Raw genomic sequence first — 27,357 nt, 5'->3', positions numbered from 1 at the left:
ACCTTGTTGTTTATCTATTTTATATCTGGTAGTTTATATCTGCTAGTCCTAAACTCCTAATTCTGAGACCTCTGTTTAGAAGCCCACGCTGCCGAGAAGACAAGCCTCGGCCAATCCCAACAAGCCCTCTCTGGTTTACAGAGGGCCCTCCTACTGTTTTTGAACCTCAGACTCTGAATTCCCATAAAAAGTAACATTTATCACCGAAGGAAGGGCATGTTGCCGAGGTGTTGAGATCCAGAGCTATGATAAGATATTTTCAGCCCCTGAATTCAAAAGAGAGATTAAAATAAACCAGATGAAACTAAAACCAGAAACTGCCTAAAAGGGCTCACCAAGGCTTACTTCCTTCGTCTGTAGGGTACCCCTTTCTGACCCCATGAGGTTCTCACCGAGTCTGCGGGTTTCTGTGCGGGCCTGGGATGGCTGCCTTTTGGGTGGGCCATGGGCAGTGTTTCCACTCGGATCTTGCTGGGACTGGGGCAGCCTCTGTGACTCGTCCCACTGCTCTCTGCCTTCGCCTCCCTGCGGCTGGACACGATGTAACTTACTTCTTTGCTCAGAAAACCCTCAATTACCTGAAACCAGATCACAGAGGTGGCTGAAACTGAAAAGGCAGATGTGGAATCACCAACAGCGAGAGGGTGGGGAAGGAAATCTTGGCTGCCAGAAGTTCCAGGATCAATGTCTTTAAATAGACCAAGTGCAGTTCTGTGCGGGCCCTCAAGAAGACATCATCCTGAAATACAATAGGGTTTATATATATAACACAGGTTCTTGCTCCAGAACTGTAGCTCCTCCTGGCCCAGCAGCAGAAGCCCAGAGGCTCTGGGTATTTGACTAGTTTGAGTTTGCTAGGAGCAAGAGCACACTGAAAGGACCAGAGAGAATTAATGGCTTGGTTAAGCCATGCTTTTGCTGTGAAGATACACTGGGACATCCAGACGTTGCACCTGTCACCTTGAAAGGAGCCTGAAACAAAAAAGGGTTTTGGCTATTACTCAGCTGCGTAAGTACCTGCTCATCCTACCTGTAAGCCCTGCATGGCACTGAGAGGGTCTGACATCCTGCATCACAAGAACCCAACACAGTGCCTGAAACACAATGACACTTAACTCACGTCTGTAGAAAGAAGACAAGACAGAAATAAGCAGTAGTGAGCTGGCAACAGCTTAATAACTCTCTGGGGGAAAAAAAACCCTGCTTTATAGCATTTGCTGAATTCTGTGGGGTAAAATCCTACCATGGCTGATTTCAAGCTACCCGTATGATGTCACTGAATGTGCAACTTGAAAGAGATGCTAAAAATTCGTTCTTGTGAGCCAGCCCCAGCACATCCGTGAAAGTAAGGATGGGTGATATCTCTGAGGTGTGACTGGATGAGGAACCTGGCACTTATGTTAAGGAAAAAAAAAAAAAGTTTAGGTTCCTCAGAAAGCTAAACATATGGATTACCATATGACTCAGCAATTCCACTCCAAGGTGTACACCCAACAGAATTGAAAACAGGGACTTGAGCGGACACTTGTTCACTGATGGTCACTGCAGCATTACTCATAATGGCTAGACAGCTGAAACAACCTGAGAGTCCATTAACAGATGACTGGATAAGCAAAATGTGGTCCACCAATACACTGGGGAGTCATTCAGCCATAAAAAAAGAAATGAAGTTCTGATCTCTGCTACAACATGGATGAACCTTGAAAACTTTATGCTAAGTGAAATAAGCCAGACACAAAAGGAAATATCTGTGATCCCACAGATATGAGGTGTCCAGAATGGGCAAATTCCGAGACATAACATGGAACTGAGTTACAGGGGTGGGAGACAAGGAAATGGGAAGTTATTGCTTAAAGGTTACAATTTCTGTTTGAGGAGATACGAGTATAGGAAACAGAGCAATGGTTATACAACAGTGTGAATGTAGTTAACGCCAATGAACCGCATACTTTAAAATGCCATATATGGAGGGAGGGTATAGCTCAGGGGTAGAGTACATGCCTAGCATGCACAAGGTCCTGGGTTCAATCCCCAGTACCTCCAATAAGAAAACATATAAATAAATAAATGGTGGGTGGGTATAGTGCAGTGGTAGAGTGTGTGCCTAGCATGCGCAAGGTCCTGGATTCAACTCCCAGCACTGCCATTAAAATAAATAAACCTAAAATAAAAAAAAAATTAAAATAAATAAACAAACCTAGTTATCTCCCCCCAACAAAAAAAAATTAAAATTTAAAAAAATTAAAAAATAAAGTGCCATATACATTTTATCACAATTAAAGTCTTTAAAGCTATGGCTTGAAGGAGTACGTCCATCTACCTCCTGTAACTCGGCAAAAACAAACACTAGAGGGTTTGAGCAGGGCAGTGCTACCCCACCTAAATGACAGATGATTCAATGGCCACACACTCGTCCCATCCCAACGAACCCACTCCTTTGCAGGTGACTCTGCTGTTCCTCCCATCAGGAGGTGCAGCCTGAGTCCACTCCCTTGAATCGGACTCCTTTTGACCAACAGATGTGGTGAAAGTGTACAGTATGTGTGCATTCCAGAGCCTAGGCCTAGAGAGGCCTTGTCGCTTCTCCCGTCACCTTCCAGGAAAGCTGCCGAGACCACCGTGTAAACCAGCTGGTCTAGCTCACTATATGTCCACATGCCTGTGTGTACACAGATGACGTGTGTAAGGAACTCTTCACACAATATGTAAGCAGTCACGTAGCAGCTGCAAGCATGAACTTCCAGATGTGCGCGTGAGAGCATCTTTGGTCCTTCCAGCCCAGCTGACCCTCCGGCTGAATGCAGCTGCGGGAGTGAGCCTGGATGAAACCAGCAGAGGAACCACCCAGCAAAAACAGGAGAGTGAGAAATAGTAAATTGTTGTTTTAAGTCCAAGCTCTAGGGTGGTGTTTTACACAGCAAAGGCTAAATGACAGAACACACTAAAAATTCAAGATGTGATTTGGGGCCCATTTGGGTGCATAATCCTCATTCTTTCCATCCCCATTGCTAAGTTTCCATTCATTGGACGGCAAAGAGCCTCTGCATTCTGAGCCTCTTCACACAGTTTCCCCAGTTACCTGCCTCTTGGGGGCCAAGTGCTATCAACCTATTTGCTAAACACAAGAGTTTCCCATGTCAACCCCTTACTAAAAGTGCCGTAGGACATGTGCTCTGAAAATATTGTAATGGACTCAAACACAGCGAATGCTTTTTTCCCCCAAAGCTGTTCACCACAGTGCTATTTATAAGAGCTAAGATTTAAAAATCATCTAAATGTCCATAGGTTAAGGTTAAGTAAATTAATAATCCACTCAAAAGTATATCCTCATTACAAAGGATGTATGTGAGGGGTAATATTGATAGGAAATTGCTTTAAGGTTATGGGCAAAAAGTTGGTTATCAAAAATATATTCATGATCATAGCCACACAGAAAATAAGCATTAAAAAAAAAAAAGGATAGAGACAGAAGCAGAAGAGTGGTTACCCAGGGCTGGGAGTATTAAGGGGCAATGGGGAGTGACTGATAATAGTATAGCATTCCTTTTTGGGGGTGATGAAAATATTCTACTGTAATTACACAATCTGCAATATCTCTGTGAATATACTAAAAACCATTGAACTGTATATTTTAAATGGCTGAACTGTATGGTATGTGAATTATAGCTCAATAAAGTCATGAAAGAAAGAAAGAAAAAAAAAGGGAGGGAGGGAGAGAGAGAGAGAGAGAAACAAAGAAAAGAGAAGAGTCCACAAGAAAATAAATTCATCAAAATGATGGTTGTCACTTGGAGCAGTTCCATGCTCTCTGAAATTTCTAGAATAAACAGATACTACTTTTCTAATCAGGAAAAAAAATTTAACTTTACTTGAAAAAAAAAAAGGTTTATACTTAAATTGCTTTGGAGAACGCAGTGAGAGCACGGAAAATGCCCCAAGTCACAGATATAATCCCTCTCCAGCTCCTGCCCTACAACCCGCAGAGGCACACGGTCCCGCAGGAGAGAAGCAGGTTGCATACCCCACCCAGCTGCTGGATGGCTCCTGTTAAAAACTGGAGGTTCTTGCCAGCAGGCAGATCCAAGTAAAAGGACTTTCCAGAAAAGGGCTGCCTCCCAGCATCTGGTGAGTGCTTCTGGCATTTTCCCAGACAACTGGAAACTCCGAGCTGAGCTCCTAGAAAACAACAAAGGGGAATAGAGTGAGAAGCCCGAGGTGAGAGGGAGCCCTGCAGGTCCAGCAAGCCTCGCCGACAGCCCCTGCGCAGTGCACCCAGCCAGGCCCTGGGCACCAAGATGGACCCGAGACTCCTATTCCTGCCCTGATGAAGCCCGGAACCTCATACATCCATGGTGGAAATATAAAATGGTGCAGCCACTTTAGAAAACAGTGGGGCAGTTTATCAAAATGTTATGCAGAGTTAGCACAAGACCCAGCAATTCCACTCCAAGGCATACATCCAGATACGTCCAATTAAAACTTGTGCAGGAGTGTTCACAGCAGTGTTAATTCATTTTAGCCAAAAGGTGGAAACAATTCAAATGTAAATAAAATGGTAAGCAAAATGTGATATGATGGAATACTATTTGGCAATAAAAACAAATGAACTACTGACACGGGCTACAGCAAGGATGAACCTCAAAACATGCCATGTGAGAAAAGCCAGACACAAAAGACTACATATTGTAAACTGCATTTTTATGAAGTGTCCAGGAAAGGAAAATATAGAGAGACAGAAGTTAGATTAGTGGTTGCTTAGGGCTGAGGGTGGGAATGAGGAGTGACTGCAAATGGGCATAAGGTTCTTTCTGGGGTGATGAAAATGTTCTACAATTAGATGTTGTGTTCATTGCAAAACTCTGTAAATTAAATAAAAATCATTGAGAGTGTACATTTATGACAAAAGAATTTTATGTAAATTATAACTCAATAAATCTAAAAAACCCCACCTTAGTGAACATACCTTTGAGAATTCTGCATTTCGTTGTAAATAAATTTTACATTGAAAGGAAAAAACTATAAATAAATTTGGAACTCTGATCAATGAAATGCTTGCTGAATTATTTATAGGGCAAGGTAAATGCCTACACATTACCTGAAATGTATCAAAGGTAAGATGAGTGGGGGGAGGGTAATACAGCTCAGGGGTAGAGCACATGCTTAGCATACATGAGGTCCTGGGTTCAATCTCCAGTACCTCCATTAAAAAAAAAAATAATAAATAAATAAATAAATAAAATAAAATAAAATAAAATAAAATAAAATAAAATAAAATAAAATAAAAAAAATAAAATAAAATAAAATAAAATAAAATAAAATAAAATAAAATAAAATAGCAAAGCGCTTAGGACTGAAGAGCCAGATGGAGCCCAGGAGATAAGGTCTTGTGCCAGCCTAAAGTGGGGAGTGAGAATTGGGAACTCCTGCACCAATCTAGGAAAAAAGGTAAGCCAGAAAATAGTCCATCCACCAGAAGAGACAAAAAGGAACACTGTGTATCTTAGTCTGGGCTCCCCACGAAAGGAAAGTCTTCACTGAGAATCCAAAACCACAGGACTCCCAAGAGTCTGGAATTCAAACTCATACTAGTCGTGTGGTCTAAGAACCCACTACTACCACCATCAAACAGAAAGATAAACATAAAAAGTAATCCCAGCTAATAACACCTTGGCCACACTTCAAAGAATCTAAAGCAAAACTCCAGAAGTCCATAGCTCAGTCCAGGGTTCCCTGAATTTCCTCAGTATCTACCTTTTGCAAGAAGAAACCACTGTAATTTTTCAGTGTGTTGAAGGAAAAGACCTTTGACTCAAGAAATTTAATACAAAGGTGAAATAAAGATGTTCTCAGGTATACAAGCCTCATAAAGTTTATCACATAAAGCCCCCTTTGAAAACACTCTTGGAGAAAGTTCATCAGCAAAAAGAGAAATAGATTCAGAAGAAAGCAACAAGACATGGGAAGGAAGAGTAAATAATTTGGTGAAGTATATAACTGTTTAAAAGACAACAACCAAATGGCATATCTGTAACAATCCAGAACTCAAACTAGATGATACTAAGAGGGGAGGAGAGCAATATTGAAGGAAATGACTATGTGCTAAAATACTTGTCTAACTGGATAGGGGTGTTTAAATTTATGGATAAATTTAAGAATTTTATGGTAAAAGTAATGAATATGGGTTTAATAAATTAATCCATCCTGACTCCGCATCTATCTGCTAATCTTGTTTTTAATATCAGACTGAAAGCTCTCGTTTGACCTTTATCATGAATTCCTAAATGATCCATGACATCCCTCAACACACACACACACACACACACACACACACACACACACACACACACACAGTAATTAGAGGGCTTTTTCTCTGCCTTTTCTTCGCAAAAGGCTCTGGGCAGGAGTAGCAGCTTTGACCTCGCATCCCTAGTTTTGACTTATTACTTACCTAGGTCCGGAGCCTGGAGCCTACTCTCAGCCATTGAACCCTCCAGTTCAAACCAATCGTTGCCTTTAAAAGAAAGACAAAACAGCAGCTGAATCACCTTCACTAGGCTTCGATCTTCCACTATCCCCTCCCCTGACTCCCAAATCCCGCACAATTCCCATCGAGGCTCCCAGGAACCCCAAGACTCAACTACATCCAAACCCACATCCCCTCTCTGCTCCTGCGCTTCCTTCCAAGCTCTTGTCCCTCAGTCCCTCCGCCCCCTTTCAGACTGCTGACTCAAGTCCAGTGGCCTCTTGGCCACCCCTAATACATTTCAATTCCCGTGCCTCTTTCCAGGCTCTTGTCCCCTCAAGTCCCTCTACCTCCTTTAGACCTCAGTACCCTCAACTCCTGTGACCCCTTCCAGGTCCCTCTACCCTCCCCAGCTTCCGCATCTATCTGCTCCCCAATTCCTGTGCCCACTTCCCGACCCCATACCCCTCTTTAACTCTTAGGACCCTTTCCGCCTTCCTTCTTACCTCTGCTTCCCTTTCCCGCTCCCTCCTCAAATTCTCGGCTCTTTCTTGGCCCCCGTACTCCTTCAAGGCCGCCGTATCACATCTTGGGCTCCTTGAGCTCTTTCAGATCCTTGCACCCGCTGTTCCTCTCCAGCTATAACATCATTCTCTAAGCGCCCTCGGTCGAGGCTTCGGTTTAAATTTCCTGTCGGCCCCGCCCCTGAAGTTACGTAAGGGCCTCGAGCTGCCCTACGGAGGCCCTGGGAGGACAATCTTAACTTAGCCGACCCTCCCCTTCTCCTTCGTTTCCCCCTCCACTCCTTTCCGTCTCTTCTTTTCTCGTCTTCTCATTGGTTGGAGATATTTTGAGCCTATTAATAACAGCCCCAAGCTGAGGACTAGCTGTAGCGTCTTTGTGATTCCTCACACTGAGCTAGTCTGAAATTCCTAGGAGTTCAATAATAAATAGCAAAATAAGCCTAATACTTATAGATAGAGCATTTACAGTTGAAAGATTCCACATACACACAATTTCATCTTCACATCTTTTCTCTTCCTTTTTTTCACTTACTGACCCAACCAAAATAGAAAATTCTCAAAAATGGTGCCTCCATTCCTCACTTCCCATCTTTTCTTACTCTCACCTAATCCTCACCTCCCTACTAAAACTACTTACCCAGGTCACCTGTGACTCCCATTTTCCTCAGTCCTATCGCACTTCTAGAACGTCGAAACAGACTACACCTGTGAGTTCGGTAACACTCCCTCCTTCTTGAAACACTTTCTTCTTTTTGCTTCCATTCCTACCCATTTTCACCTTACCTCAATGGCTCCTCCTCAATCTCCTTTGCCGATCCAAAGTCACTTCCACCTATAAATGTTGGAGTATGCCAAAGCTTTAGCCTTTAGCCCTTAGCCCGCTTCCCTTCCCTATTAGCACTTTCTCCCTAGGAGGTATCTTCCAACTCCATAGCTTTACAATTCAGCTCTGTGCTAGTACCTGAGTTCTGACCTCTCTCCAGACCTCCAGACATATATTCAAGTATCCACCGGACATTTCCGTTTAGATGTAAAATAGGAATCTCAGGCATAACATGTTCAACATTTGTTCCACCCCACCAAAAAAACCAACTATCCTTCCAACCTACCCCATCTCAGTAAATGTCATGTCATCCACTCAGTTGTTCAAACTAAAAACCTACAAGTTATCTTTCAGCACTTTCCCTTAACCCCACCCCATTCCAAAAATTAGTTCTACTAATTCCAAAGTACATCTTGAATCAGACTACTGCTACCACTCTAGTCCAAGCCTCCGTAATTTCTTGCCCAAAGTACTGCAGTCAGTTCCTAACATACTTCTACCCTTAAATAGCTTCCTACCTCTCCCCAATATAATCCATTCCCCACGAGCAACCAACGATATTCATTAAACACCATGGTAGAGTTATATATACCACATATACCTGATATTTCTTCCAGTGGGGTCTCTGACTGCAGATTGTACATCTCAGCCCTGAAGAACTCAAGCTCGGCCATGTGACTTTCTTTGGCTGATGAAAAAAGAAAGAAAGTGACCCATCACTCCGAAGAATAATTTTTAAGAGCCAGGATGGTTTATCAAGTTCTCTTTCCCCTTATCTATCAATGTCCAGCCAGAGGATGCCCTGTCAACAAGGGTTCCTTGGTGAAGAGGACATGGAACAGAACCATGGGCAAGCCATACTGGATGTGTAGCATAAGCAAGAAATAAACCTTTGTTGTTGTAAGCTACTGAGATTTGGGCATCATTTGTTACCATATGATAATCTAGCTCAAGGTCCTCAAAGTGTGTTTCAGTCCTTTCAGAAGTGTCCATGAAGTTAAAACTATTTTTACAATAATACTAAGACATCATTTTCCATTTTAGCTCTCATTCTCTCAAGACCGTTCAGTGGAATATGCAGAGGCAAAAAATGAAGATCCAACATTTTTCTGTTAAATCAAATATCAAAGAGATTTGCAGAAATGTAAAAAAATGCCATTCTTCTATTTCCATTAAAAATGCATTATGTATGTTAACACATAGTTGACATATTTTTAAATGACAAACTAGCATTTAAAAATTTTAATTTCTAATATGGTGAATATCAAATATAATTTGATCTGCAAACATAAAATATTTATAAGTATAAATTTTATTTATTTATCTTTATTGAAGTATAGCCATTTTACAAGGTGTTAATTTCTGGTGTACAGCATAATGTTTCAGTCATACATATATTCATTTTCATATTCTTTTAAATTACAGGTTACTACAAGATATTGAATACAGTTCCCTGTGCTATACAGAAGGTATTTTGTTTATCTATTTTATATACAGTAGTTGGTATTTTTAAATCTTGAACTCCCAATTTATCCCTTTCCACCCCCTTTCCCCTGGTAACCATGTTTGTTTACTATGTCTGAGTCTCTTCCTGTTTTGTAGATGAGTTCATTTGTCCTTTTTTTTTTTTTTTTTTTTTTAAGATTCCACATATAAGTAGTATCATATGGTCTTTTTCTTTCTCTTTCTGGCTTACCTCACTTAGAATGACAATCTCAAGGTCCACCCATGTTGCTGCAAGTGGCATTATTTTATTCTTTTTTATGGCTGAGTAGTATAACTATACCACAGCTTTTTTATCCAGTCATCTGTCATTGGGCATTTAGGGTTTTTTTTTGTTTGTTTTTAGGTTGTTTTTAAGTATAAATTGTAAAATACCCACATTGTGGTAGCTGGTCTCCAACATGGCCTGCAATGATCCTCAATTCCTGATAGTCATGCCCATATCAAATAGGGCTATGTACCAACAGAATATTGAGAAAATGACAATGTGTGACTCCTGAGGCTAGGTCATAAAAGATATATCAATATCTGTATTGCTGTTTCTTGGATTGCTTGCTGTGGGGGAAGCCAGCAGTCATGACAGGAGGACACTCAACTACGCCTGCTGGGAGGCTCACAGGGGGACAAACTGAGGCTTCCTGCTAACAGCTGGCCCCAGCTTACCACTCCTGTGATAGAGCCATCTTACAAGCAGACCCTTCAGCTTTAGTCAAACTTTCAGATGACTCTAACCTCACAAGAGATCCCAAGTCAGAAAATCCCAGCCAAGCTGTTCCCAAATTGCAGGCCCACAGAAATCCAAATAAATGACTACTGTGGTTTTAAGTCATTACATTTGGGGGTGATTTGTTACACAGCAACAGATAACAAATATACACACACAAACAAAAAAGTGGGTGTTTTGTGTGTGTGTGTGTGTGTGTGTGTGTGTGTGTGTGTGAATCTTCCATTTTCAAAAATGTAAAAGGGCCTAAAACCAGAACTTTCAGAATTGCTAACTTACCTTATCTTGACAGACAAATAAAACCAGGTCAAATTACCCTTCCCTTCAAAAACTCCCAGTGATTTTCCCAGTTTGTGCCTCAAACCAAACTTCTCTGAGTCTTGAACAAGCCAAACTCATTTCTGCCTCAGGGCCTTTGCACTAACAGTTCCATTTCCCAGATATTCTCTTTCTTTTTAGGCATCAGATCAAATCTCATTTTTTCAGATAGGACTTCTGAGATCACCCAACCTAAACAGTAGCTGCCCCATTCCTTGCCAGGTACACCATTTTGTTTTATTTTCTTCATAGCACTTACCATGATCAGAAAGTAGCTTATTCGTTTACTTGTTTGAGATCTATTGTCCCTCCCTAGAATGTAAGTCCACAGAGCAAGGACCTTTTCTTGTTTTACTCTCTGCTATATCTCCAAAGTAAAGATACTTAGCACCAGGTGCTTAATGAATATTATTGAGTGAAAAAAATGAATCTCTCTAATCTTCAGTTTTTTTCATTTGTAAAAGGAAGATAATATTGTCTACCAGGGAGTGAGGTTTTGAAGATTAAAGATGTGTTTACACAAGATCTGTGAACAGTAGCTTTTACTACTTAGCAGAAAATATTTCGAGATAATAATATAAATTGTTCTTTATCGTTGCTTTTCTTGATTCCTGACGGGCAGGGCTTAAAAAAAATTCAGCTCATATCATAGAACAAGGACTGATTTCCCAATATCTAAAAAACTTGTTCAACTAGATAAAGAAAAAAATCAACAACCCAACTGAAAATGGGCAAGGGAACATTCACAGAAAAGGAAACACAAAGAGCATTCAAATATGCTCAACCTCATTTAAAATAAGAGAAATGTAAATTACACTTACACCGTAATACCATTTTTCACTTAGCAGACTGGCAAAGATCAATTTTGTTAGATAGCGCCAAACTGCCTTACATACAAATCCTATGTAAGGCAATTTGGCACTATCTAGGAAAATTACAAATGCACATATTTTTCCACCCAGCAATCCCATTTCTAGGAGTTATTCTACAGATATATTCACACATATGTGATATGGCTTATGTAATAAAGCTATCTACGGCAACATGTCAGTATCTATCAGCTATATGGTATTTATCAGGCAATTACTTATAAAGTAATGACACAGAAAAGGGATGCAGATATATTCATTTATTTAATTTTACAAGTACATATGGAGTGCCTACTACGATGTTCAAAGTGCTTTAAAAACAGTAATTCATTTAATCTTCATAACAATTTTTTAAGATAGGTAGTAACTATGCCCATTTTATATGTGGGAACACTGAGGTTATAACTTGCTTGAGGTTACACAGCTAGAAAGTGTTAGTGCTGGGATTTGAACCCCAGCAGCCTGACTTCAGGGTCCATACTTTTAACATTGCTCTCTGCTGCCTCTCAATGTAGGGCAAAATGGAAAACTGATAGAGCAATATTAAAATCTGACAGAATAGATTTTAAGAAAAAAAGGATTATTAGGAATACAGGTGTCATCCCTTGATGATAACTAGATCACCAGGAACTAAATAACCTAGTACTTATTTGACTCTAACAACATCACAATATTTAAGGCAGAAAAACAAGGGAAGACTGTAAAATCTATAAATATATGAGGACATTTTAACATACTTTTCTCCAAAAAACAGATAGATGAAACAAAAATAAAACAAAATTAGTAACATATAAAATATTAAATGATATAACTAACAAACTTTAATATACAAAGGCTAGAAAATATTATTTTTAAATATACATGGAACATTATAAAAATTAACTTATACTGTGCCAGTGAAGTATTAAGTAATACTAAAAAAATCAGCGTCATACAGAACACATCCTATGACCACAAAATAGTGAAGTTACAAATCAATAACAAAATATAAGCTTTTTTTGTGTTTGTTTAAAGGAGTAAAACAAAAGGCATATCTCTGGAATTTTAAAATCACACTTCTGAAAATTCATGACAGGAGAATAAAACAATAGAAATTACAATATATTTAGAACTGCAGCAATGAAAAACTACATATCAAAACTGTGAGATTCCTTTTAAAAAGTTGTAAAATTCAGCTAAAGTAACTAGAGAGAAATGCATGACTTTAAATGTATATGCTATGTTAGAAAATAAGACAGATAGAAAATAAATCAGCTAAGAGTTTTCCTTGAGAGATCAGAAAATGAACAGAGAACACCCGAAGACTCCAAAAGTTCAGAAATAATAAAGGATAGAAATTCGTGAAATTAGTTAAGAAAAAAGCTAATGAAATTAATAGAAAAAAAAGGAAAAAGGAAAGAAAAAGTAGACGCCTACAAATTCGCATGGAAAAGACAAATAGTCCAACAGGAAAAAACACAAGAGATATAAACAGATGAAGAAATTTTAACGGCTGATAAATATATAAAAAGGACTCAGACTCACTAATAATTAAATGCAAATTAAACTAGTAAGGCAAATTAAACAATTAGACGCTCTTTCACACCCTTCTGACTGGCAAAAATTAAGGAATACTAAAAGCAAGTTTTAGTGCAAATGTGATGGCAAGGGCGGGAACGTAAACCGGGACAAGCCTGTGGAGAGCAACATGCTGACATCACTCCAGCAGGGTGCACGCCCTGCAAGCCAGCAATTCTGTTTCTAGGTACATCCTGCCCTCCCAAGAGAGGTGTGCGCTCCTCAGACACAAGAGAATCACAGAGGTGCTGAGAGGAAGCATCAGAATTTAAATATATTTTTTTTATCTAAAAGAAAAACAAGTAATCTTTACTAAGCAGACTGACACTGGTGCCCTCCCCTGGCCTCTCTTCCTATCAGAGATCATGGGTTAGGCAGTAAAAGAAGTGAGTTGTCTGAGTAAAGGGTAAGAGGAGCTTCAGATTTGGAGGGGTTGTCTGTGTTTTCTTCTCAGGGTTCCGTGGTGTGTTTGTTCCGCACACTTTACGTGTCCCCGGATAAATGGATTTACTGATTATGCTATCTGTAATTTTCCTAACCCCCAAAAGTGAATAAGAGGCTTAACAAGATTCCTCTCAAAGAAGCAAGCTAAGATTACAAATAATCCTAATGACTCACACACCAGTGAACACTCCAGGTACACACTCTCAGGCTCAATGAGAATCCAGTCAGCACTGGGAGGGAGTCAGCTGGTCAATGAATGAAAAATCACTGAAGTTCAAGAGAAATGCTGGCCAGTAATCAATCCTTAACGCTACCAAACTGTACACTTAGGAGTCGATGGTAAATTTTATATTACGTGTATTTTATCACAATTAAAAAATTTTTGAAACAATAAATAATAAGGGGATAGTAATGAAGCATATTCAAGGATTTTAGCCACATTAAGGATTTTTGTACTACAAATAAGTATTTGTAATACATAATTTACTTCTTTTTAATACCCTTTTACAGTTATCTTTTTGTATATCTTATGATGGCCACACCAGTTAGGCATAGTGGTTCACATATGTAATTCATAAATAAATACTTATGCAAACATTAGGTGTGCATGGCAAAAAAATTTTTAATGCTAAGAGTATATGGCAAAAATATGCTCAATGCTCACTGGCGTAGAGAAACTTTCCCGCAAGTGGGCAAGGAGACATATATAAGAATGTGACTTGAAGCACTATTTAAAGAACTGGGAAATCATCTAAATGTCCATCAGCAGAGGAATGGATCAGCTAGGGTACAGTCAAGCAGTGCAATACTACACAGTGGTTGAAATCAATGGATAAGAGCTACATGTATCAACATGGGTAAATATTTTCAAGATTAAGTGAAAAAAGCATATTGCAGAATGAAAGGTCCAACATGCAAAACAATGTGATATATTGTTTATTGATGCATACATACATGTTATAATATGTATTCCATGTGTCGTAATATGTACTATGTTTAGAAACATTCAAGAGGAAGACAAACACCAAAATCAGGAATAGAGGTTACCTCTGGGTAGGGAGGGAAGAAAATGAGAGTGGAGGCTTTTTTTTAGGTTGTTTTTTTGGAGGGGAGGTAATCAGGTTTTATTTATTTATTAATGGGGGTATTGGGGATTGAATCCAGGACCTTGTGCATGCTAGACATGCACTCTACCACTCTAAACCCTGTACCTCCCTGCTGAGGGTTTATTTCTTAAAGAAAGAAAAAAGACGGAAGGTAAATTAATATAACAGCTCATAATTTTAAAACAAGATGTTTTAAAACTAGTCTCCTTGAGTTCTCCTCGTCAGTGACAACCATCTTCACACTCCCGTGTATCTTCCCAGAGATATTTTATGCACATGCAAGGTCACATATGTGTATGTATTCCCCCATCCCTCCTGATCTTTTTAAACACAAATGGTAGCAAATATTACATACTGTTCTATAACTACTCATTTTTCTTTAACAATGTCTCTTGAATTTTGTCACATGTCAGCACATAAAGAGCTTCCTCCACTTTTATTGCTGCACAATACTTCTTTTTGTGGTTTTTGAGTCAGTCTCCTATAGAACGTAGACTATTTCTGTCCTTTCACTACAATAGGCATCACTGCAATGAATATCCTTATAAATATGTCATTCTGCACACATGAATGCGTGAAGATAATTTCCCAGAAGTAAAAATGCTGGGTCTTTTCAAACTGCCCTCTTAAAAGACTGTACCAGTTTACTTCTGGCAGCAACATTTTCGAGGGCCTGTTACCCAATCACAGATCAACACTGATCAAGTAATATCTGACTTTCGATCTGAGAAGAAAACATGGTATCTCACTGCAAGTTTAACTTGCGTATTTTAAAAATTATAAATGTGACAGCATTTTTTTAAGTGTAAAAAGCCATTCTGATTTTTTTCTGTAAGCTTTCTGTCATTTGTCCAGTGGTATGAATTTGTTTTTTTGAACCGTGAGCTGTTCCTTTGGTAATAAAATAGACAATGATCATTTTTTTAAACATGCAGGGTCTGTAGAGCCTTCACTCAGTTTTGTGAGAAGCTTATAGGATATCTTCAAAGATCCTTTGTGCATTGTACCATTATCAATCTCCTGATTTTGATACTGTGCTATTATTGCTACGTAAGATGTTACCATTGGGGGAAACTGGGTGAAGGCGAACGGGTCTCTGGATACTATTTTTGCAATTCCTTGTGAGTCCGTAATTATTTCAAAATAAAAACTTAAAGAAAAAGACACAATTTTGTGCTCCTTTTCCCGCTCAGGGGGCTCTGACCTCAAACTATGATTCCTAAGCCATGATGGCTCCCAAGTGTGTTAACCAACAAGCCCCACCTGCAGGACAGCCACTGGGTTAGAAAGTACATCTGAGGACTTGAACTAGGGGCAAGTGTTTGGGGGCTGACTCTGGACTCAGACTCCATTGCTGCCACATTCTAACTCAGTGAGCACAGAGAAGCCATGGGGCTAAGAGTCACACTGTCTCGTATTTCTACTGAGCGTTACAGTGTTCCATGTCCATTCATTTACATTATCCCAGGGATAATACGGGTAGCGAACTCTCTCAAGAGAGGCCCTCTACCAAGTATACAAGACCCTTCCTTTCTTTTTGTTGGCATCCCCTGAATATCTTCTATCTGAACCCTGCTACTCAAGCTATACATGATTCTCTGGAGGGCCCCTAACAAGCCTTCACAGACAGTTCCCTGCACCTGGGGCTGCTCCCTTTCTCTTCTAGACTTTTTGCCGAAAGAATGCTTTATTTGTTCTTCAAAAAAGTACAAGCATTACCTCCACGAGGAAGCTTTCCTTGATCTCCCATATCCACAGGCTCCAACTCTGCTCCATCGGGAACTGTTACGTAATCTTCCAGGCATCCTACTGCAGCCTCTACTAGACAAAGCTCCATTGAAACACTTACCTCACTAAATTGTCATTCTTAGTTTAAGCATGTCTGTTCCCACTGAAGACCCTTTGAAGGCAGAGATTTTGTGAGATTCATCTTTGTATTTCAGTGCCTAGCAGCATGCGGTAGGTACCCAATAAATATTTGGTGAATGGAGGAGTCAGGCCAGTAACCTGACAGCCTCCTCTGCAGTTCAGGAAAAGCCAACTCATGTTCTTGAGTAATTCATTGCAGTCCAGAGCCAGGTGTTCTGAGAGTCAGCTGAGGTTCTGCCTGTCTGCAGGAGCTCTTGCCCCTGGTTAGGCTCTCTGTATCTCATTTCCCTTATCTTTAATATGTGGACAATAAAAGCATCTCCTCACAAGGTTGTTGGGAGATAATGCATTAAAAGCTCTTAGCACAATGCCTGGAAATTGGTAAAGAAGACTCCTCAAAGATATTCCTGTGTAAGTGTGGAATGAGTGAGTGAAAGAGTGACTTGAGGGAAAAAAAGAATGACTCGAGACTTTCTGTTCATTTATTGAGCACCTACTATGTAACACAGATTGCAGGGAATCTGGGAAGGTTTTCTGGAGCTTGAGTGTTGATAGGGGAGGAGGTGGAAAGGCACAGGTTGTAGCAGCTGATAACGACAGTCGGTATTCCAGACAGAGCAAACTGCGTCCTTCTTGAAAGCTGTGTGGGAGTGGATGGCTTAGCTTCCCACTAGTGAGCCAAAGGGTGGCTTTGGTGAGGCAGGCCAAAGTGCTGGAATCAAAGTTGAATTCCAGTCCTGTCTAGTTATTAGCTGCATGACTTTGCCCAAGTTATTGAACCCCTCTGAACTACCCCAACTGTAAAAGAGTGGGTTAAGTATGCTCACCTGCCAATGTAAATTGGTGCAGCCACTATGGAGAACAGAATGGAGATTCCTTAAAAAACTAAAAAATAGACTTAGCCTACAATCCAGTAATCCCACTCCTGGGCACATATCCAGAGAAAACTATAATTTGAAAAGATACATGCACCCCAATGTTCACAGCAGCACTATTTACAAAAGCCAAGACAGGGAAGCAACCTAAATGTCCATTATCAGATGAATTAATAAAGATGATGTAGCATGTATATAAGGAATATTACTCAGCCACAAAAAAGAATGAAACAATGCCATTTGCAGCAACATGGACAGACCTAGAGATTATACTAAGTAAAGTAAGTCAGAGAAAGGCAAATATCATATGTCACTTATATGTGGAATCTAAAAAAAAAAGAAAGAAAAAAGATACACAAATGAACTTATAAACCAGAAACAGACTCACAGACATAGAAAACAAACTACGGTTACCAAAGGGGAAAGGGGGAGGGATAAATTAGAAGTCAGGGATTAACATATACAAAGTACTATACATAAAGCAGATTAAACAAGGACCTACTGTATAGCACAGGGCACTACGTTCAGTATCATGCAATAATCTATAATGGAAAGAATGTGAATCACTTTGCCGAATACCTGAAACTAACACAACATTGTAAATCAACTATACTTAAGTAAAAAAAAAAAAAATTAAAGAAAAAACAACAAAAACCTCACCTGCCGGGATTCCTCAGAGACCGCATGACCTTACATAAGCCAAAATGCGCTCTATTTAGAAAGTACAAAACGCCCGGACGGGTCACTACAGGTCGATTAGGCTCTACGCCCGGCGTGCGGGGGCGTGGATTTTCTCTCCGAGCTTGCGCAGTGGGCCCGCGGCGCAGCCCGTCAGGCACTGCGGTAGGCCGCCCTGGGGGCCGGCAGGACCCTGGCCCCAAGATGGCGGCGCCCAGCGAAGAGGCCGCGGCTGCCGCCGGCGAAAACGATGGAGTGGGCAGCGGCTTTGGATCGTGGCTAGACGAACGGTTGGAGGCGCTGGGAGTGGACCGAGCCGTTTACGGCGCCTACATCCTGGGTGTCCTGCAGGAGGAGGAGGAAGAAGAGAAGCTGGACGCGTTGCAGGGTATCCTCTCTGCTTTCCTGGTGAGAAACCCAGACACATTCCTTTAGCCTCTTGCCGGCCTCTGTCAGTACTTCGTATCCCCTTTCGCCTACCCAGTGTCCCAGAGGATTAGTGGTCTCACCTGGGAGAGGAATACTCTTTTGAGGTCTGGGCCTCGTGGGAAGGGGATTGCTTCCCATCCAGGGTTTTGGGAGCCGGAAGGTTGCAGGTGCATAAGAGAGGAGAGGTTTTCCCTTATTCGTAGGGACAAGGCCCTCTCAAATGCCATAGCTGAGCTGGGTGAGTATTCTAACGAAGGCATTGAAATGTCTAAATGAGTTTTACTCTAAACGTCTAACGACCGATTTCATTCTCATCCGTTGACAGTGTTCAGAGGTGGGAATTAAATGCTCTGGGATGTCTGTGCTCTCTAGGAGGCTGACAAAAGCCCGCAGGAAGTACCTAATCAATTTCCTGTTTTGGAGGTAGGAGTCCAAAAACGGTAAGGTTAGGCGTTAGAGGTCTTTTCATGCCTAGGCAGAACTGAAGCAAATATTGTGCTTGATCCTTTATTGTATTTAGAAATGCGGTAATCATTGGGAGTCGGGGAATAAGACAGATCAGAGTTAGAGAAGAGAGAGAAACTTGGTATTTAACCTCTTAGAAGCAGATTCAAGAATTCAAAAATGTGTGCTTTATACTGTGTTTAAGTAGTAAATCACCAAGATGTCCACTTTTCCAACCTGATCGTTTCTGGTGCCTTCATCTCCACTTACACTTACTTGGTGAAAGTGCCGTTCATTGATTGGGCACATGATTGAAATACAACACTAGTGCAGCTGTCCCAGGTCCTCCTGGCAAGGGCGCCCTTTTAGTTCCAGAGCCTGTTCTGGTGAGATTGACCTATAAATGGGAAAGCCATAACACAGCTTGTGATGCAGCTTGTAAGCTGAGTGGAAATACAGCAGAGTGGAATAAACTCTTCTTGAAATCTTACATTGCAGGTTGTAAGGGGAAAGAGTAGGAGGCAAGCAATTCAAGGTAGTTTTTAAATTTCCTGCTAGGAAGTTTCTAAAGATTCCATGCAAGAAAAGTTGAAGTAACTTGGGTGCTCATTGATACCTGCTCCTTGACCTGTTCTTTTCATTATATCATTACTTGAAACTGTATGTCTGCTGATGAAGGCAATCTCTTGGTAGAAGAGTTATATAGACCAGATTTGGTTCTTTATATCTCCTGTTTGCATAAACTGCAGAACACAAACTCATTTTTTTTTTAGGCAGCTTTGCTCTCTCCCTCTGTCCAATTCACACACGATGCTTAATTTTCTTATAGTTTCCCCAACCCTTTCTATGTAGAAAATGACTTTGGGGAGATTTGGACAGGAATTATATGGTGAGTAGGGGTTCTGTCCATGAAACAACTGAGGAGCAACTTTACAGGGCAGCAAGGCCAAAGAATATGGTATAAATCAAACACATAACTCACAGTGCTGGTTGCTGTCTGTCTGTCAGTAGAGCTGCCTATAAAAGTCCTGACTGTTGTACCAAATCCCATTCTAGGCAAAACAAAAGGCATAGCCAAATCAATCACCATATTGGGCTAGGAGTCAATATTAGGAATTATGTTTGTCAACAACAATTTGAGATAAGATTCAAAAACAGTATGTATAGTTGGGAGCAAATGACAGTAAACAAAAGCTTCCTATCACCCTTCTCTGTATTCTTTCTAATTGCACTTGCACTGATTGAGTCATTCATCAGATTTTTATTGATGGATTACTCTCTGCCAGCACTGCCCTAAGTGTTTGAGGGTACCTCAGGGAACAAAGCAGACAAAAGTCCCCACCCTCAAGGGGGTTATATTCCAGCAGAGAAAAACATAATATGTAAATTGTATAGTATGTTAGAAAACCATTAGTGCTAGTAAAAAAAAGGAGCATTGTAAGAGGATCAGGAGCGGAATGTAGGGATGAGTTGCACTTTTAAGTAAGGTTGAGGGGAGGGTATAGCTCAAGTGGTAGAGTGCATGCTTAGCATGCACAGGGTCCTGGGATCAATCCCCAGTACCTCCTCTAAAATAAATAAATAAATAAGTAAAACCTAATTATCTCCCCCCCAAAAAAAATTTTAAAAATTTAAGTAAGGTCATTACATTAAGTAGGGTATTACATTTTTTTCTTCCAATTTTATTGAGGTATAATTGACATATAGCACTACACAAGTTTAAGGTGTACAGCATAATGATTTGACTTGCATACACCATGAAATGATTATCACAATAAGTTTAGTGAACAGGATATTACATTTTATGGCAGCTGTTTATATACCAGCCTTCTAAATTGTGTCATGAGGCTAGGGACTGTTTCTTATTCACCTCTTAGCACTCATCTCAGTGCTTTGAACATGGCAGGAATGATCTGGATGAATAAATCAATAATTGGAGTAATGAATTATTTTGGTTTGGGTGAGGAGACTGGGGGAATAAACCACCTTGTCCTCCAAGAGTGCCCTTTCTTTTTTGCCTCTCCATTCCTTTTCCTACCCTTTATTATATTCCTCTCTCTTCACTTTTCCTGCTGGGGATCCAAGCACGGCAGGAACTCTGCACCAAAGAAGTTCTGTATGTCTGGCATGTGTACTAAAAAGACACAGCGTAGAGGATGGAATCCTTTGTTGGGTACAAAATAAGGATATCCCCAGTACGTCTGTGTTCTGCCTCTCCTCACTTTTCTCTGAGAGATGGTATAGTATAATGGTTGAGAACATGGACTGCTTGGGTTCAAATCCTATTTAATCCACTTATTACTTGTCATCACCTTGGGCAAGTTACTAACCCTCTGTGCCGTGGTTTCCTTATCTCTAAATTGAGAGTAGTAATAGTATTTACTTCATGGGATTGTTTTAAGAACTGAGAGTTCTTATGTAAAGTATTTAGAATAGTGCCTGGCACATTAGTAAATGTAAGTACTGACAGCTCATCGTGAGGGGCAGAACATGAAGATGGTGAAGGCAGCCATAATGAAGATGGAGGGAAATACCCATTTTTGTTAGAATGCCTATTCTTTGCCAAGAAGGGAAGGCATTTTATCCAAATTCTCATTTACCGTCACTAAAATCCTGGGAAGATGTGAAGCTTAGAAAAGTCAAGAAGCTTGCTCATAGATCTGGGATTTGAACTGAAGTCTGACACCAAAGCCAGCATCCTTTTTGTCATGCCATGCTAAGGAGGAAAATTGGTTGGCGTGCAGAATATGTATTCTTACGTAAAATGGACAGAGGGGTGGTTGGAGAGCAGACCGTCTACTTACTTAACTCCTGTTTATTGTGGATCAGCAAGCTCGTGCATATGTTCCAGCAAGAAAGTTGATAAACCTTGTTGAATGTACTGAGTTGAGTATATTGGCCAGGGAAGATTTCATAGAAGAGAGTGTTGACTCGAGCAACAGGTTTTTGCTCCAAAAGGAAGAGAAGGCCTGACCTGAGTTTGTGGAAATCCTTTCTTTCCCCTGGAACTTGGCAGGATGGAGTGGGTGCTCCTGACCTAGCAAGTATGGATTGGGACTCATATACAGGATAACCTCTGAGTTCCAAGCCTAAGAAGAGAAACAATCTCTATTCTTTGGTTCCCAAACCTTCCCTGTGATTTCTTCTCATGACCAGCAGGGGGAGCTCTGCCCTCTTCATAGGCTTTGTTCAGGTTGAGGGCTCTCAAGAAATTAATTGGTCTACTTTTCCAACCAGGAAGAAGATTCCCTCCTTAACATCTGCAAGGAGATTGTGGAACGATGGTCAGAAACTCAGAGTGTTGTCACCAAAGTGAAAAAAGAAGGTAAAATTGGAGTTTTTATGTCTAACTTCCAACAATCCTTGGATCTTTTACAACAACTTTTGTACGGCTCTTAGGGAGAGTTTTTAGTTTTCTCCTTTGGATCCTCATTTTCCCTAAGATAATTTAAACTGACAAACACCCAGCAGTTTACCTTAACTTATTAACTGAACATGGTTTTCTTTTCCCTTTTTACATTTTTCCACTTCTGCTGACCATGATTATCTTCATTGTGGTTTTTGCTTTTTTCTTCTTCATTGCTCTTTCCCTTCTCCCTTGTAGATTTGCTTTGCGGGTATAGGAAAAATAACTATATTTTCCAACCATTTTCATATTCTCACTTCATAACACAAATTATGATTGGGCTTTTGCTTTATTCAGCTGAACCATTCACCTTTTAAAATGAAAGAGAGATGGGCTAATATACTCACCATTAGGACGAGAAATGAATTGCAGAAAACTCAAAGTATAAATCCAAACTTGAATGAAATCTATTCTAAGCTACCTGCATGGTAGTTCTCAGTCTTGGCTGTGCATTAGGATTGCTTGATGTATGTTTAAAAGTGCTGGTGCCTGGGCCACGCCATGGGCTGATTATAGAAACATCTCTGGGGTGGGACTCCAGGCATTGCTATTTTTTTTTTTAAAGCTCCCCTAGATGATTCTAATGTGCAGCTGGGCATGAGAATCACTGTTTGACACCACTGCCTCTTTTCTTTGAGAATGGTGGCTAATAGATGATTTTATTTTAAAATAACCTAAGAATTTCACCTGGCATAATTATCACCATGGAGAAGACCAGCCTAAGGTGACGCTAGATTGCTTCTTAGGTTTTTGGGTTGAGAGGGGAGAAAGTTGCACGTTTGGAGGCCTGATTTTTCTATGGTTCTAATGCAGTGCTTTTCAGCCTTTTTTTTTTTTTTTTTTTTTTAAAGCAGCAGAGCTTCAATATGTAACACAAGTAAAAGCAGGGCTGCTCTGATTGAAGACGGATACAAGACCTAAAGCCTGGCCTGCATGGCCTTTCCTTGCCTTTCTCTTTGGCCCCCGAGGCACCTCCTTTGAACCCCAGGGCTCTAAGGAGTCAGCAGATGCCATTGCCTTTACTCCAAGCACTGCCTGGGTGGACTAGTGGTTTGGTGAGCGTGTTTCTTCTCACATACAACCTTGTTGTCCCTCCCTTCCCTCCCACCACCTCCCAGATGAGGTCCAGGCCATTGCCACCCTCATTGAGAAGCAGGCACAGATTGTGGTGAAGCCCAGGATGGTGTCAGAAGAGGAGAAGCAGAGGAAAGCTGCCCTCCTGGCCCAGTATGCTGACGTGACAGACGAAGAGGAATATCCTTTCTGAAGTCTCTGTGCCGTTCCCTCAGGCTGAAGCCATAAGCGTTTGTTGGTTTACAGTGAGCTTTGTGAAGTTGCCAGTTCCCCTCTATAGGTTAATTTTCTCCTCTAAAATGGCAGTGATCTACGGCCCTTCATGGGTGTGAGGAATGATGTTGGAATGGTTGATACTGGACTTAACATTTTTCAAGACACAATCAGTATGTTCCCGGAAACTTCAGTGTGAAACAAATCATGCCTTAATGGACCATTTTTATTGTGTTTTCAGAAAATAAGATACAGCTATGATTCTTTTGTTTTTAATTGAAATATGGTTGATTTACAATTATGATTCTTTGTATAATACCTTTCTATGAAGTATAGTGTTACATGTATAATCCATCTTTATATTTTTTCACGGTTGATAAGGCAACTGAGGCACTAAGACATGAATGGGTGATTAGAGACATTTATAGAATTAATAGCAAAACCAGGACTAGAACCGGGATTTGGATTCCCAAATTTGGAGCAGTTTCATTTGAATCTTTTTTTTTTTTTTAAATATTCCAGTGACAACATAATTAAAAGTGAGACTGAACTCTCAAAGCAACACCAGAATAAACCTGGAATTTGAATGGGGACTGGGTGAAAAGACAGTGTTGCTTGAAGGAGAAAGTCTGGTTCCCCGTGAATTTGAAATTTGTCTAGGAAGTGCTTAGCTTACTAAACCTACTTGAGTGGAGTAGATGTCATACCAGAAATGACAGCTGTCTAATCACTAGGTTAGGAAAGAATTCTTAGGCTCTTTTGTGCCAACTTCTCTTCTAGTTTCCCTCATGGTTTTTCTTGCCAGGTTTGGCAGAGCTATGGTTCCAATTACAAAATCTCATTTCTTAGGCCAAAAAAGAATGATTTAAGCAGTGGGTCTCCTGGAGGACTTGTTAAAACAGATTGCTGGGCCCTGTGTCCCAGAGTTTTTGATTTAATAGATCCAGAGAGGGGTCCAAGAAGGTGCATTTCTTACAAGTTTTCAAGGAGTTTGGGGAACCATACTTTGAGAACCACTGTTTTAGAGGTCATCTTGCCATCCCATGGCTTCCAGGTAATGTGGCAGTCCACCCAGAGCAGCTTAAGTTTCTTTTCAGCCTCTAACAGACAAGGATCTTACAGAAGCTCTGAACAGTCTTCCCCAAGTTGAGACTTTTAAAGATGACTCAGGTTCACCATCACATCCCTGACAGAGTCCTTCCATTCATTCACCTTCCATTTTCCTGCCCATTGGCTTATTCACTATTTTCTGGTGTTAGGTTAGGAGGTGCTAACCTTTGTTTTCCATCCGACTTTCCTTAACATCACTCACTGAAGCAGATGAGAAGGATGATTCAGGTGCCACCACGATGAACGTTGGTTCTGACAAATGTATCCTTCTCTGTGTCCATCACCATGTGTTTCTCCATAGAATCTTCTTGAGGGTCAGTTTTTATTTTGCTGTCATTGCAAGGAGACTCCTGTTACCTCCAAGAACACATGTCAGGCCAGCATTAGAATAATATTGCAGTTTTAATCTTTGTCCTGAAAGACTTGATAATTCATTGGAAAGAGAGCACAAACACTGAATACTTTCAGCTGAAAACATGGACAGATTGAAACATATGTGCTGAGGAAAGTCCCTACCAACAGAATCAGTTATGAGAAACTTCCTAGGGAAGGTGGTTTTAAAAATCCACCTTCTTAAAGGTGAGGAGTATGGTGGATTATCAGAGAAGAGGGGGTTATTTCAGGGAGACTTACTCATTTTAAAGCACTAAAGCAGAAAAAAGTTATGTTTTAAGAGTAAAGAGGAGCTTCTCTGGTAGTAACAGGTTATGTTTTAAAGTTGTAAGAAAGGAGGGGTAAGGTTTTTATACCTATTGGTTTAACTTATTCATTAAAGTGGTTAAACTTACTATTTTTTTAGAACATGGTTTTCACTTAAGTTTTAGTGGTCTAGGGAAAAAAAGCAAATTTTCACTTAAACTTTAGTGGTCTAGGAAAAAAAAGATAAAGCTTAATAAGGTTAAACAACTTATTTAACTCTTTTCAAGCATTTTAATAGTGCCAAGTACATAAAATTTTGCCAGTTACATTAATACTCTAGTCACTAAAGGTAGCCTAGATACTCCCAACAATATTCTGCCATTGAATCCTGTAAGTACTTTACTGTAGAGTGAAATTTTATTTTCACAAAATACTTAACATTCAGATTTAGATAAGCCTAAATGAGATTTTTATTTTGAGGGTTAGTTTTAAACTTTAGTAATGGTAGCTTTAAGATTTCTCATTAGACCAAAGGTAAACATAAGGGTTTCTTTTTTTTTTTTAAGACTAGGGATAGGGAGAGAGTATTCAAAACTCAGCATGTGGAGAGATGACAGCAAGAATAAGGAAAGAGCAGTAGTTGAGGCCTGTGTAACCTAAACCCTCATCCCTTAACTCACCTGTAGCTCTGTTCCGAAACACCAATGTGGAAGATGTCCTCAATGCCCGAAAACTGGAGCGAGACTCGCTTCGGGATGAGTCCCAAAGGAAGAAGGAACAAGACAAGCTGCAGAGGGAGAGGGACAAACTAGCCAAGCAGGAGCGCAAGGAAAAGGAGAAGAAAAGGACACAAAGAGGGGAGCGAAAGCGATAACCTTGGTCCACTCTATTCTTTCTCCTCGTGAACTTGGTCAATGGGAGAACTGGTTGTGCACATGTGTATTTAAGAGAAATGAGAGAACATTGCAAAGTGGTTTCCCAAGGCATTTCCCCTTTTGTTTACATGGTCAAAAGGAAAATTACAAACACTTCTAATTACAAAATGTGCTGTCTCTGTGGTGTGGGTAATCAGATTATTGTAGTTGGTGTCTGTACCAAAGATCTGGAATGGGGGCAACCTTTATATTTTAATCCTGAAGTCCTGTACTCCTTTTGGCCACTTTAAAAAGTCTTCCCTCACCTTGGATAAACAGCAGGAATGTTCAGAAAGCTGAGTTTTTATCGTGAAGGAGCAGAATCATGACCACTCCCTCCCTGAGGTGAAATGTAGGAGTGTCAATTGCTTCGGAAGTAGTATTCCGAATGTATTGTTTTATGGCTGAAATAGGAAGCTAATGAAGAACTCTGTCTGGATCTAGATTTTTATGTTACATGTCAACAAACTAGGAAAGTGAGAAGAAGTTAGTTGGTGGATATTCTACATTTGAGGTTTTTTTGTTTGTTTGTTTCAGCCTATGGTAGGAAACAGTATCTTTTAAATAGAGATAGTTAAGTATTTTTCCTTATCTAGGCTGTGATTTTAAGAAGGATGTGTCAGTATTGAATGCAAGAATATCACTGTTAGCTAGATTCATTTCTTATAATCATGAATCCTCTTGAGTGCTACTAGAGATTCTAGTCTTGATCTGCCCTAAAACATGAGTATAAAGACCTACCTGCTAATTACAGGTTTAGAGGAACTCTTTTAAGGAAGAAACACTGGAAATCTCTGCTAACACAAAGATATTTAAGAGTGTACATAGTAGTTGCTCAACAAATTTATTGAATGAGTGAATGGAAAAACTGGGAGAATCAAAAGTGAGCAGGAACTCTCCATTTCTACTTTTGTCACATGTCACATTCAGTTGTAAATAGGCCTTTCTCTACTTCAGGCAGCAGACTGTCAAGCCTGAAGAAAGCAGTTTCTCTGACAAGACAGAAAGTAGATATTTTATACCAGGGGTGGGCAAACTACTGCTGGCAACCAAATTTGGCCCAGTCTGTTTTTTTCTGGTGCAAATGTTAATGGATTTTACATTTTTAAAGGGTTGTAAAAGAAAAAAATACATGACAGAGGCCTTATGGACATATAAAGCCTAAAATACTACCTGGCCCTTCAGAGAAAATGTTTGCTGACCTCTGTTTTATACCATTAACTATGAGAGTAACAAAAATTTTTACCTTCGTGCAGAAGGTAAAAAGCATGGTTAAGGAAAAGATGTGTTACCTCTATACACTCCTATAACCATGGCATTGCAAAAAAATTTTTAAATAACCACCTTAAAAATAAAATAAACTATTTAAATCACT

At 40.1% G+C, this 27,357-nt stretch overlaps 2 protein-coding genes across 6 annotated transcripts in view; one reads left to right on the top strand and one right to left on the bottom strand.

Moving 5' to 3' along the window:
• Positions 1-17,866, bottom strand: part of DBF4B (DBF4B-CDC7 kinase regulatory subunit) — a 31,380-nt gene extending 13,514 nt beyond the window's left edge. For 2 of the 4 annotated variants that reach the window (XM_031468614.2, XM_064495784.1), the window contains exons 1-7: positions 17,736-17,866; positions 8,412-8,498; positions 7,771-7,819; positions 6,970-7,208; positions 6,449-6,511; positions 4,022-4,176; positions 393-578 (exon numbers count right to left, since the gene is read on the bottom strand). In XM_031468614.2, coding sequence (XP_031324474.1) covers positions 393-578; positions 4,022-4,176; positions 6,449-6,482 — 375 coding nt within the window. In that variant the 5' untranslated portion in view covers positions 6,483-6,511; positions 6,970-7,208; positions 7,771-7,819; positions 8,412-8,498; positions 17,736-17,866. Of the gene's footprint in view, positions 1-392; positions 579-4,021; positions 4,177-6,448; positions 6,512-6,969; positions 7,209-7,770; positions 7,820-8,411; positions 8,499-17,735 lie in introns of those variants that run through there. The other 2 variants (XM_064495783.1, XM_064495785.1) reach the window with 2 other exon arrangements.
• Positions 17,867-17,911: 45 nt separating this feature from the next.
• On the top strand, positions 17,912-27,357 carry CCDC43 (coiled-coil domain containing 43). Of its 2 annotated transcripts, none has more exons than XM_031468617.2 (5): positions 17,912-18,161; positions 21,864-21,951; positions 23,151-23,286; positions 24,632-24,743; positions 25,755-27,357. In XM_031468617.2, exons 1-5 carry the CDS (start codon positions 17,958-17,960, stop codon positions 25,878-25,880), a joined length of 666 nt encoding a protein of 221 aa, XP_031324477.1. In that variant the 5' UTR covers positions 17,912-17,957; the 3' UTR covers positions 25,881-27,357. The 2 variants fall into 2 exon arrangements, with proteins under 2 accessions (XP_031324477.1, XP_010984748.2); XM_010986446.3 differs by having other exon boundaries at positions 17,916-18,161; positions 24,632-24,690.

The sequence above is a fragment of the Camelus dromedarius genome, chromosome 16 (assembly GCF_036321535.1).
Source record: "Camelus dromedarius isolate mCamDro1 chromosome 16, mCamDro1.pat, whole genome shotgun sequence".
NCBI lineage: Eukaryota > Metazoa > Chordata > Mammalia > Artiodactyla > Camelidae > Camelus > Camelus dromedarius.
Note: the sequence above shows the minus strand (reverse complement) of the source record. Positions and strands in the feature narration are given on the sequence as shown.

Excerpts from the sequence above, each read along its gene's own strand:
- CCDC43 (XM_010986446.3), top strand. The coding sequence starts at position 17,958 with ATGGCGGCGCCCAGCGAAGAGGCCGCGGCTGCCGCCGGCGAAAACGAT. Across the intron at positions 23,287-24,631 it reads GACGTGACAGACGAAGAGGA|TGAAGCAGATGAGAAGGATG; the intron begins ATATCCTTTCTG and ends AACATCACTCAC. Across the intron at positions 24,691-25,754 it reads GAACGTTGGTTCTGACAAAT|CTCTGTTCCGAAACACCAAT; the intron begins GTATCCTTCTCT and ends ACTCACCTGTAG.